The 13,004-nt window shown below is 38.6% G+C and overlaps 1 protein-coding gene across 3 annotated transcripts; it reads right to left on the bottom strand.

The window, feature by feature from the left end:
- Positions 1-5,114: 5,114 nt before the first annotated feature.
- Positions 5,115-12,841, bottom strand: rnf212 (ring finger protein 212). 3 transcript variants are annotated; one of them, XM_086260396.1, is made up of 13 exons: positions 12,697-12,841; positions 12,232-12,360; positions 11,569-11,630; positions 11,362-11,436; positions 11,134-11,190; positions 10,910-10,968; positions 10,771-10,830; positions 10,149-10,213; positions 8,418-8,478; positions 7,316-7,358; positions 7,101-7,146; positions 6,355-6,424; positions 5,115-5,460 (listed from the first exon to the last, which is right to left on the bottom strand). In XM_086260396.1, exons 2-13 carry the CDS (start codon positions 12,350-12,352, stop codon positions 5,352-5,354), a joined length of 828 nt encoding a protein of 275 aa, XP_086116522.1. In that variant the 5' UTR covers positions 12,353-12,360; positions 12,697-12,841; the 3' UTR covers positions 5,115-5,351. The 3 variants fall into 3 exon arrangements, with proteins under 3 accessions (XP_086116522.1, XP_086116527.1, XP_086116534.1); XM_086260401.1 differs by lacking the exon at positions 12,697-12,841 and adding an exon at positions 12,428-12,543; XM_086260408.1 differs by lacking the exon at positions 6,355-6,424.
- Between the last annotated feature and the right edge of the window lie 163 nt (positions 12,842-13,004).

The following is a 13,004-nucleotide window of genomic DNA, read 5'->3' as shown; positions in this document are numbered from 1 at the left end:
GGGGGGAAAAACACATAGACAAAATCTCCTCATAAAAACCTGAAAAAAATACCTACACATCTGCACACTCACCTGGACGAGAGTAATGGTAAAGTTCATATGCAACATGTGTACACAGCGTCTTATAGGAGTTTGCACACACATGCACAAACACAAAAGCACAGATATATGCAGTCATTGCACACACACACAGATGGAAACAACGCAGACACCTGGCTAGCATTGAAGCGCTGTTCTGTTTGCATACCTCTCCCTCCCTAATCATCCTCCACACAGCCACAAAGCCACCAATAAAACTAAGAAAACAAAAACACAATAAGAGGGCAACAGGCGGCTTCAATCCTTCTTCCACCCATCCCTCCCTTCCTCTATTCCTCCCTTTTCTCTGTCTCTCTGTACTGAATGTTTACCTTCCCCTGTGAAAAGAGAGGGATCTGGACAGGCAGGGTGAGAAAAGAAAGAAATCTGGCCGAGGGGAAGGGAGCCAAGGTCTTTAAAGTCTGCCACAGAGCCGTGACAAAAGCCTCCTAATCTCAGTGTTGTCTTTCGGCCCCTTTTTCTGCCTTCACATCCTGCCAAGTTTGTGTCTGCATGTGTGTTCATGGAGAGTAAAAAGGGAAGAAACTAACAGTTAGGGCACTAGCGTGCATGTGTGTGTATTTTTAAAAGAGCAGTCAAATGGCAAAGCAAGATAGTGTGTGCTGGTGTGAAAATTTGTGTGTCTGAGTCTGTGTTTGTGTGTACGACAGGAAAGGAATCTTTCCGTAGTTGTGCTGACATCACTTAAACATACATAGAGCAGTTGAAGGAGGCCCCTTTCCAAAGGCAACAGCCGACTTCACGTGTGGGATGCCTGCATGTATGTGTATGTTGAAGAATACATGAGTGGACTCGGTCACCAGTCCTCACCTGTTTCTCGCTCCCTCATAAGCCCCCCATTCAGCTCTCTTCCGCCAAAATGCCACAGGAGTTCCTGTGGGTGTGTGTTTGTATGTGCATGTGCAACAGTTCCTCAGTCTCATCCTCTTTAACCTCTACAAAAGAAGCAGTTGTGAATAGATGTACGTGCATGTGAGTGTGTGCATACTTGAATTACTCATGTTTTGGGGGCATAAAACCATCTATACAGTCACACTGAAGGGGATAATATCCCTTTATAACATATATCATTAGTGTAAGGCAGGTTGTGGTTTGGGTATGTCCTGAGGAAATGCACATAAGTCAGTTTAATGCCGTCTAAACTGATGGAAGCACGATTGCATTCGTGTGTGTTTGCATGGTTGTGTGAGTATTTGTGTGCAAGTGACCTCTTGAGCGTCCCTTCCTCATCCTGCAGATCCCTATCTGTGGCAGCTGTGGTCCACAGACCTTCACACTCAGCAAAGGAATGCATAGTGGAGCCATCAAGCTATATAAAAGGCAGCGGTGGACTATAGCCCCATCTAAAGGCAGATCAATTTAATGTCAAGTCCACTGTTTACTGAATGAAATTCAGCTCTGCAGGTTGTTGGAAGAAATCTTTGCGTTCAGCTTTGTTGATTATTCATCAACCTGCTCCACATGCTATGCAGTGAACTACAGTATAGAACAAATGACTCACACCATTATTTTCTGACTTTTTCGACTTGATTTGTCAAGCTAGGCAATAGCATTGCTAAAATGGTGGCTGTGAATCAAAAAAGATGTCGTATACATGAAAACAGATTAGATTCGTTTTTCAAATCAAAAAAGTGAAGATGTAAAATGTATCTGCCTTAAACCCTCGATACCTTAGTACCTAAAGGCCTTAAAAAAAAGGGACATGGATTTGTGGCTTAGTACCCTAATTCTTTTCTCTAATGTTGACATTGCTGATACTTTCTCATTCCCTATAATAATATATAGACCTCAAATAGTAAGGACATAAAGTAAGGATATCAATTTTAAAAACATTGTCTATTGTGTCCATGTTTTATAGGTTTATGTATATTTTAAATTTATTTGTTTGGTTGGGTTTTTTTGCTCTCTCGCTATTCAAGTGATGGCAATTTGCAACAAGTGAGATATGTCACTTGTGCTGTCGTATATGAATTATGCATATTAAGGATGGTGCTCTGTAATTATCAGAAGTCTGAGGAAGAAGCTTTGGCTATCAAACAGTAAACCCATCAGGGTGGTCACTTGCAATTTACCTATTAAACATTATGTTACAATAAAAGCATATCTCATCTTTATCACATGACGAAACAGTGGAAGGAAGAACTCCCTTTTTAATTGAAAGAAACCTTCAGGGTGGTTCAGGGCAGAGGGAGGAGCAGCCATCTGTATGACTGTATGATTGGCTGGAGGATGCAGGGGGACAAATACAGCCATAGACAAAAGCTAATGATATGCAGCAAAAGCATGTAAACGCAAGGAAGTGAAGAAACGTTCAGTATATCATGGGGAGACCCCCAGCATCCTGAGCCTTTAGGGGTGGTTCAGGGTCACTTGATCCAACTATAAACTAAATACTTTAAACTATATGCTTTAAAAAGGGGGGAGAAAGGGGAGTTTATGTGTAACTAATAGGGAGGCTATCTGTCTCCTAAATGCAAACTGGTTGGATCCACAGGGGAGCGGCCAGAAAGCTGAAGCCTCTCCAGCCTGACAGTGAAATGCTCTGTTGGTTTGATATCCTACTAAAAGGTCCAAGATATGATAAGGCATAATCATTCATGACTGTATGTGAGAAGGAGGAGTTTAAATTAAATTCTGTATTTAAGACAGAGCCAATAAAGAGAAATGAATAAGTAAGATATCTGATCTTCAGTTCTAGTTTTACTTCAGCAGTTTGGATTAGCTGAATGCCTTTTAGGGAGCTTTTAGAGCAGCTCCATAATAAGGAAATATAATAGTTGAGCCTAGAATGAGTTGCATGAACTAATTTTTCTGCATCACTCTGAGATATGATTTTTTTTTTTTCCAATTTTAGACATATTGTGCAGATAAAGGAAAGCAGTACTACATATTTGTTTAATGTGTTCATTCAATGACATAGCTTGCTTGAAAATGACTCCAATATTCCTCATAGTGTTACTGGAGGCCAAGAGAAAGCTTTAGGGGCCGAGTACAATATGTTTTTTCTGAATCTAGAAGTAACAAGTTACAGATCATCCAGGCTTAACACCTTTGTAACATGCCTGTAGTATTGATTAACTTGTGTCATCTGACTTCACATAAATTTTGTAGAACTGAGTGTCATTTGCATAACAATTAAAATGTATGCAGGGTTTTCTACTAATACTGCATAAAGGAAGTATAAAAACATGAAACATATTGGTCCCAGCACCAAACCCTGTGGAACTCCGTGACTGGGCAAGAAAGTGCAGAAAAACCCACAAAAACCCACTTTGTTTACATTTCAAAAAGTTGATTCTGTTCACTTTTTGGGATTTTCTTACCTGGATGATTGAGTATGCATGAAAAAATTACAAGCTAACAAATAAATACAGTTTCAACCGGTGTAGCATATCGTCTTTAAAACCAAAAGTGTGTTCTCATCTCTGTAGTCAAATATTGCGATCAACAGTATGGAAAGCACTGCACTGAGGTGTAACATGACAAGCGCAGATGAAACCACCGCAGGGGTTGCACTGCTCTTAAACAGTAAACAGTATATGAGGTAAATCATTTATGATCTATAAAAGTAAATGCAAAATTTGAATGATAAAACTTTGTCAATACTTGTTCACTCAAACACTTTCATTACATTTCTTTGCTTTTCAAATTACATCTTCGACACTAAAAGTGATTCGACTTTATATAGAAGCAAGTTCTCTGCACCTCACTAAGACAAATAATTCAAATGTGAAATCATTTAGTTCATGTCTTGTCTTGCCTACAGGGGATTACACTTACCACACCAAAGTTATAAGACTGAAATACTGAGTGACAAAGTCTGGATCAGATCAAGTGAGAAGCTTTTTCCTTCTCTCACACACACACACACACACACACACACACACACACACACACACACACACACACACACACACAAACAGGAGAGTGAAGATAGAGAGACTGAGAGAGGGAGGGGTGGACAAGCTGTGGGAACATGCTGCTGAATAATTACCACTGACATCAGAATAGTTTTCTTTAGCTCTCTGAAGTGGCACAGCTCATTTGTACAGCCTGGAGCCATGCAGAGGTGTGTGTGAGTGCAACAGAGAAAGTCAAAGAGAGACCAAGAGAGAGAGAAAAAGAAATTATAGAAAAATTGTAATAAACTTACACACATTAAACAGTATAACACTTATTGAAGTTTCTTGAGCTTAATAGCACAAGAGTTCACCTGGTTTTTGTGTGTGTTTATTTGTGTGCGCCCATAAGGTAGTGATTATTTTGATTTAGTCTTGTAGCTGTCAATGTGTGACACCACGACAGCTGAACATGCCCTGGGGAGCCATTTCCCTCTAAGTGGACCTTAAAAAACAGGAAACGTCTTCAAATCCCACTGAAGCGAAGAAGAGGATCAGGCCTACAATTCTCTTACTTTACAAACGAGCACACACCCAAATGCAAGTGCCTGAACATAGCGTGCACAGACCCAGAACACACACACACAGTCCCACCTGAGCCCTCCTGAATAGACACCATTCTCCACCCTGACAGCCGGGAACAATAGAGGTGAAAACACAGCTTTTCAAAGACAGAATTGACCTGTCTGAACACATCAAGCGTCCTCGCCACCCGCTTCACTGCGTAAGCTTTTCCGTGCTGAGATGACTTCAGGTGATATCGTGTTTCTACGCGGCTACACTTTTCTTCGCCTTCACTTGCATTTGCTTTGTAACAGATATGAGGTTTGTGTTTCCAATGTTAAATCCAGCGGGCAAAGAAAACGTCATGTCAGATTGTGCCTTTAGCTAAAAGCTTGTAAGACTTTGTGGGCTGAGGCCTTTCTCCACTGGATTACTCAAAGTAATTTGGCCTGAATATTCTGACCTTTGACTACAAACCAGTCATTAATATAAAAGTGTACCAGATTTCACCAGAACGCCAAAGTTTGGTGTGAGCTAAAACTCTGTCAAAAATAGAAAACATTGAAACCATTTCAATCAGCAACAAGCCGCAGTGTTATCTTATCATCTGTTTATTGAATTTGTAGATTGAACACAATTTACCAAACTTAAATTTTAGGTTTGTAATCAATGTACATAAGAACAAATCTTGGCTTTAAGCTAAATACATTTAATTGTGTCTGTGAATTCACAGGTGTGTGAGTGAAACCAACATATAAACCGGGTGGTGACTCATTTTAGCTAGGCGTACTTCATCTAGAGACCTCATGACAGTTTTCGTGTGTGTTTATTAAGGAGGTGGTAGACCAGTTAGGACATGGAGTGCCTGGAGGAGGACGGTGGTCTAAAGATTGGAGACTTCCATCCAGAACTCTGGCCGAATGACACGTCTGGGGTAAAAGGTCCTCCTTGAAAACGCCTGGGAGACGATAAGAGAGGCAAACTGTTAATCTACTGTAACAACAACGAGGCATAATTGGATACACTACATGTCATTAAATGTAACCTTCTCTTTTTTTACGCTCTCATTGATGCAGTTTTCTTGTTGTGTTTTATGTGGGGCAGAATCAACACAAATTTCACAGTAGTGAGATTTCTACATGTTCTCTGCGTTTTGAGTTAAAGTTTCTTCTGGATGACCCATGTTTGAGTTGGTTTCAGCTCTATACTCACCTGTTACCGCTCCCCTCGTTATCTGTTGTTTCTATATATATTGTCTCTGTCTCTGTTTATTCATTATCCCTCATAGCTGTGTGTAGCTCTCCACAGTACCTCGGCACTCTGAGTTTGACAGTGACGCTGTATCTCCTAGTAATCCTTAGAGTTGTTCATTCGCTGGCTTATCTGTTTGTTCCTGTGTATTTTTAGACTATGAGAATTAAATGCTCATTTTGAGTTTACTCCTGCCGTTTTGTGTGTTCTGAAATTGTGTCCACAAATAAATAGCTCACACAGTCATGACACCGCATGTTTTTCTTGAAACAAATGAACTGTTCTACAAAATGAAAAGCACACAAATGATCAGCACCAGCAATAAACGTAGGAAAACCTGAGACGTTTTGAAGTGTTTTTTAAACTAGCAGAAGATTATCAGACTTTTCTTTCCCAAACGAATACACAAAAAACAAAACTAATCAGTGAAAAAAACATCAGAAAGGCTCACAGGATATAAAATCTACACAGAACAGTGGCCCCAGCCACACCGGAGATTCCAACCACTAGCCTGCTTGCTGTGAGATAACACCGCTAATCACTACATCACCATGCTGCCTATGATATTGTTTTGATGTATTTAATGAATTAAACTTGTTACCTCACTGTGGCTGAGCATGCGGCGTGACTGGCTGACATGTTTGGGTTGGACGATCTGTGAGGCATGGTGCCTGCACATCACACAAGATAAAACCATGGTTAATCCTTAACACAAGTCAGATAAAAATGGCTCACAATGATTAAAAAAATTCCTGGGTCATTATAGGCTTATGTGTCTCTTGTTCCACCTCACGAGCTTTCATTTGGAAAACCATCAGAGATGGCATGATAAACAGGTGAGTCATCTTCCAGAGTAATTTGCATCAAACTTGCACAGATGTTGCTACCAACAAACCAGGCAAAACACCTAAAGCTTGTACACACGCCTCTGCAGCAGTTAGGTCTATAATTAATGACACAGCTCATCCTTATCTTGCAGTAACCATCAATCAAATCTTCTGTAAAAAGTATTTTTAATAGCATAATCAATCCACTGATGGTTACAAAATGATCCTCTTGTATATTAGCGTATGTCCTGAACTAAACTGCTATGTAGGTATAGTAGATATCTACAATGTCTAAAGTGATAAAGGAAGAGCAACTAAAGGACTGTCACCTTATTTATCTCTATTGATTTATTTACTATAGGTGGTCAAATCATCAGTTTCTAAGTCTCAAAATAGCAATAAACACAAGTGTACAATGACAGCATTTCCAGCAAATGGAAATATCTGACACAGATGACACCTCTTCCATTAGTTAAAACCAAAACCAGTAGCTGCATAACAGGCAGTAGAAAGCACATACCAGTCCATCCATCTTGTGAAGCTCTGATAAATGAGCCAGAGTTAGGCTGAAAGACAGATTCACAGAGAAACAGCACAAATCACAATGTTTTATTTGCTTAATACTTTCCATCATAATATACCAAAGCCTTAAAGTCAATGTCAGGATGCTGTGTAATCTCGACAGAATCTCATTCATAACAATGATAGACAGCGAGCGAAGTAACTGGGACTTACTTTCCAGAACAGGCTCCTTTGATCCACCTCCATGTTTTCAGTGCTGCCAGACAGGAAGGCACACTTCATTAGTTCTGTTGGCTTCAGTGTTTTTAACAGTGCACCGATACCTGAATGCTTTCGATTTTTCTTTAATAGGACAACATTTAAAGTTACATTAGTATTTATTTTTTCAATAGTAAAACACTGACACATCCTTAGTGAACAGTGGACGTTGCAGAAATTTTGCAAAAATTCATGTACAAATGAATACAAGAAAACATGGTATAATGTAGTGAAATAAATCTGACCTTCTATGTTCTATACGCATTTTAAACAGTTTTAGATAATTTATTAAATCCTTTATTAATTCTACACTAAACTGTAGAAGAAAAACTGTAAATGAACTTCAAAAATTATATCATTCACATTTTATTTTTACCAAAATCATGACTCTTGTGTGTAGTTTACTGTACTTGTGAGAGAAAACACAGATTATTTGAGTTGGGGGATTTTCAAAATATAAATCATTCACTCTGTGATACTTTAAGCAAGATCAAAATAATTTGAGACCAAATTTATATTATAATGGCACCACTTCACCCGCGTTGCCACCCAGCAAAGCAGAAAGACATCTATCAGCGACTAAAGTGCCAGCGGCTGAATCGACCCTGCAGGAAATGACATTTATATCCGCTCTCCATCTTTTAAAGCCAGTGTCTCAGTGGATAAAATAACAATAATACTATTAAATTCTGACACTCAATCAGTCCTGTGTCAGTACTGTGTAGGAAACCCAGTACGTTTTCCTGATTAAACCCAAGCAAAGATCAGCTTATTCAGGTGTGTGGATAGCCGCAGGGCAGGGCAAAGCTCACGGCAACGAAAGCTAACATAAGACATCAGTAGTGAAGCCAGGATATAACATGTTTGTGCTGTGAACTACCTCCTACTTTCTCTCTCTCTCTGAAGCCTGAGGTATAGTAAGAGAATAATATAGGCCAAAGAAGAAAAATTAGCAGCATGAGATAGAATGAAGAGAGTATTAATCAAAAATGAGCAGAAGGAGAAGGTCAGCGCTATTAAGGAAAATTGTGAAATAGTAGACAGAGACTATACTCACACATTAGTAGCTGAAGAGTGTCGTGAGAGGGACACAGAGGAGTTATATGGTATCTGTAAGACTTAGACGAAAAAGAAGGAGCAAAATTTAAAGTAACTTAAAACATGCTGTATGCTTAGTGACAGACATTATTTAGTTATTCATAAAATGAACCACTTAGATGGTTGTTTTACAGTCTAAAAGTAATAAGGTTACAAAAGTTTCTGGTCTTTGTGCATGGTTTTTTTTTGCAACAAGCACTCATAGATTTAAATAAATATAATCTTTTATTATAATTAATTATAATAACAGATGTTTTATCTGCTTCATTGACTGTAGCATTAACAAAGTGTATAAAATAAACAAACCATGTGTTGTATAATAACTAAAAAAGTCACTTTGTTAGGTACACCATGCTGTTAATGATTGGACCCTCTTTTGCCTTCAGAACTGCCTTAATTCTTCATAACACACATTCAACAGGGTGCTGGAAACATTCCTAAGAGATTTTGATTCATAATGAAATGACGACATCACACAGTTGTTGTAGATTTGTTATCTGCAGATCCGTGAAACTCTCTTATTCCATTACATTCAAGAGGCGCACTGCTGGATTGAGATCTGGTGATTGTGGAGCCAATTTACAGTAAACTCATGTTAAAGAAATCGGTTTGAGTTTTGTGCATGGCACATTATTGTGCTGGACATCAATAATATCAACAATCCTCAGGCAGACTGTGGTGTTTAAACAATTGGCATTAAGCGGCCACCCTGAACTCACTCATACAACACAGTTCCACTCCCCAATCCAAAGACTTCCCTCTATACACAGACTACACAACTACCATCACCTCTGTGCAATACTTAATTTACGGGCTATAACCCACACTGTAAATATATAACACTATTTTTCCCCCAGTTTGTATATTTGCAGAGTTCTTACTTGTGGATACTGTTCATATGTACATACTGTAGTGCTACAGAACTGTGTACCCCACCCCCCTTTCTTTTCCCACGTGTCTGCACTGAATAAAGACACTTTGTATCTCACTGTACATGTGTATAGTGACAATAAAAGGCATTGTATTCTGTTCAAAATATACCAAGAAATCCCCCCCGGACCATCACACCACCGCCAGCCTGAACTGTTGACACATGGAAGGGTAGATCCCTGCTTATTTATGAGAAATTTTGACCCCTACCACTAGTATTGTCCAGTTTTGGTGAGCCCATGGGAGCTGTAAACTCACCCTCCTATTCTTAACTGACAGGAGTGGAGTGTGGTGTTTAAGGTCAAATGTGTTATCCATTCAGAGATGTTCTTTTGCTGCCCTCCTATCAGCTCACAGCAGTCTTATCCTCTGACCTCAGCTATCAGCAATAGAGAACTCCCTCTCACTGGATATTTTCTTTACCCATCTGACACCAACAACCACGCCACGTTCAAAGTCATTTAAATCAATTTTCTTCCGCATTCTGATGCTCAATTTGAACATCAGGTTGTCCCGTCCACGTGTACATGACTAAATGCACTGAATTGCTGCTACATGACTAGCTGAGTAGATATTAATGTTAACAAGCAGTTGAACAGGTATATCTGTGAAGTGGACAGTGAGTGCACATATACAATTCTTGCATAGGACAGAATTAGTAATAAAAATTGTTAATGGTACACAGTATGTCTGCATAGTTTGTCAGGCGTCATCAAAAAACAGATCATTACAGTTGCCAATACAATAAGAGATAGTTTACCTGGTTTATGTCCATGTGGGGTTTGGGAACTATGGCTCATATGGTGCCCAGATGAAGCTTTGGTACTGAGTAACAGGAGTAATAAATAATGTTAATCACTTACACAAAGCGCACCTGCTGAAACCTACACCAAGATAGCAGATGATGGCGTTTCTGCATGAAATCAGAGTGGATTAAGACATAAGAGATGAATGGAGCTGTAGTACTTTTATAGATTATTCTACACAGACTAGAAGTCTGTATTTTTATTGCTGAATTCATTTCAACATGCCCATGGAAACACTAAAGCATTACTATAGTTGAACCATAGATGTGCCAGGAGTGACACCTAGTGAACGGTGCGGAAGAACAACCAGTTGGTTGTAAAAGTCTTTAATCACAGGCTTTTAACTGCCTCCACTAATCATTATTTACTACTTTTTAAATTTTATTTTACCTTAACATCATTATTATTGATGCAAAACCCTAAAAAATGGTATTCAAATCTACAGCACAGGGAATTTAGCCAGACATTTGTTAATCAAAATAAAACATAAAATAAGAATTAGGGGAGCAATAACTGGCTTTAGCAGGCAGAAACTGACAATTACACATTGGGTTAACTATCTATTCAGTGTTGTACCTCTGAAGCTTTAGTGCATTTTCCAGCTTAGCAATGTAGGCACTCTGTTCATTCAGCTTCCTGTTAATTGGAAAAATAAATAAGAAACCCTTCCATCTTTTCACAAACTGCAGCTTATTTCAAATCTAATTTAACTTACTTTGTCATCTGCTGCATTTCTTGCTTCATCCTCACTACTGCCTCCTCCAGCTTTTCATTCTGCAAGTGATTAATTGATGAGTTTGGTACACTAGGTGGCATAAGCATCTGTTTCAGTTACTGTTGTCTTCAGAGCTAGACAGCCAGTGTGGTAGATGAGTTAAATGTTGCAGACTGATTGAAAAATACAATTTTAAGGCAAAGAAATAATAAGAAAAATATCACCCTTTGCTCGTAGTGAGTGAAGAGCCTCTTTTGATGTTTTTCCTGGTACTTTATAACCTGGGAAAATGCAGAATAAGTGCTGTTTTTGCAAGTTCTGCATTACACTATTGCATTTAAATCTCCATCTTTTGGATATATTTAAATGCTATACAGCACAATTGTTTACAGGTCACTGGAGATATACAATCGGATTATAGGTGTTTATATGAAGCAAGAAAATGACTGAACTTGGCTGATTTCCGTTAAGTGCTTGGCTGCCACCACCTTGATGTTTGAGAAAAGGGCCTTCACACCAGGGCTGCTCTGAAACGAGCACATTTAACATAACTCTAATGACAGCAGAATATTCAACTTTTAACAGTCTGATTATTAATGTGGCTATCCCACCCCAACACCCACAGTTACCTGGGAATTTCATGAGAAAAGAGTGCTTACTTTGTCAGACAGTGGTGACAGTTGGCATTTAGCGTTGCAGATATAACAGCTGCCTGGTTGGCCTGAAAGAAAGATTATATTTAAACCAAAATTACAAAGTCAAGAATATAATGCTGGCTCGCAAGGATAGGAAGACATGGAAGGACTGAAAATTGACATCAAGGGTTTCTGTCTGTGAAACAAAATCAGTTAAATGGGTTTGTCTAACCACGGGAGACAAACAAAGTCAATAGTCTGATTAAGGTGAGACCAATCATGAACAACTCCAGGGCTAATGAATAGTGATTAAAGGACCTCCAGGAGTACCATCCATTGGTGAATGGTGTAATTTCACTCTCAATTTTTGAATGAAACATATAATCACAGAGAATCACTGGTTTTCTTTATAATATAACAATCTCTAACACTGATATTTAATCTATTTTAAACATAGACCCCTAGGGAGATCCTTTCCTTTAGAGACAACTTAGAAACATGCAACACTCAGTGCAAAAAATAAATAATCAGCTCTGCAATATCACTTAGAGCCCAACAGATGTCCCTGTCTAATCATACTTTCATTTGCTGGGGAGTAGGAAGGCTGTAGACTTGGTGCTTAAATATATGCAGGTATTCCAAACAGTGATTGTTTTGACTGTGTTTGCAACAAAACTGTTTATGTACCTCTCTGATAACCTCTCTGATAACAACCACTACAGATGACATGGCCACAGCTTGTGACCGCCAGTTTGCGGTCGGCACTTTGAGGAAGAAAGCAGGAATTGCAGCAAACCCAGGAAGCCATTTCAAAACCTGCAGGAAAACAAGATTAGGTGAGGAGTTAATGAGCTAATTTAGCTAACGTTCTTTGCTAAATTACCTTTATGAATTAGCAGATTTAGCTAAACGGTCTTCTAACTCTTATTTACACATGCGTATTAGAATTGTTGCTGCATATCTTCTATATATAGTTCGTTTTTACAGCCATATTTCATTAAGGTTTATTAGATAACTATATTTATTACTTTGAAAACCTTGTGACTGCTGGTGAAGCTAAAGGCTAATTTAGCTTATATTAGCTCTGTCCTACTCCCAGAGTCATTAATGGATAATATATGTCCTCACTGCTTATAATAAAGGTAACTTCACCTTTTCGCTGATGGTCAATTGTTGTTGAAGCTGTTTGTCCAACTTCTAACTAAAATTGCTGAAAACCTGTAAATACCTATTTAAGATTATGCCTGTTGGACATTTGAACACCAGGTAAGCTATGAGTGAAATGCATCATAATCACATGGTGATTCTTATGCTATTAGCTTATATTTTCTAAAATCATGGTACCTAATTATAACACATTCAACCTTTGTAAACATTGTGTATATTTTCCTAATTGCTGTCTATGATTTTCACCTTATTTAGGGCAAAATTGCAGTAATATAAACGATTATATTGAGTTA

Source organism: Aulonocara sp. 'chitande type north' Nkhata Bay, linkage group LG2 (genome assembly GCF_057382095.1).
Source record: "Aulonocara sp. 'chitande type north' Nkhata Bay isolate Kocher_YH1m ecotype deep benthic linkage group LG2, A_spYH_male_GT1.1, whole genome shotgun sequence".
In the NCBI taxonomy this organism is placed as follows: Eukaryota; Metazoa; Chordata; class Actinopteri; order Cichliformes; family Cichlidae; genus Aulonocara; species Aulonocara sp. 'chitande type north' Nkhata Bay.
The sequence above is the reverse complement of the archived record's forward strand: the minus strand, read 5'-3'. Positions and strand labels throughout refer to the sequence as shown.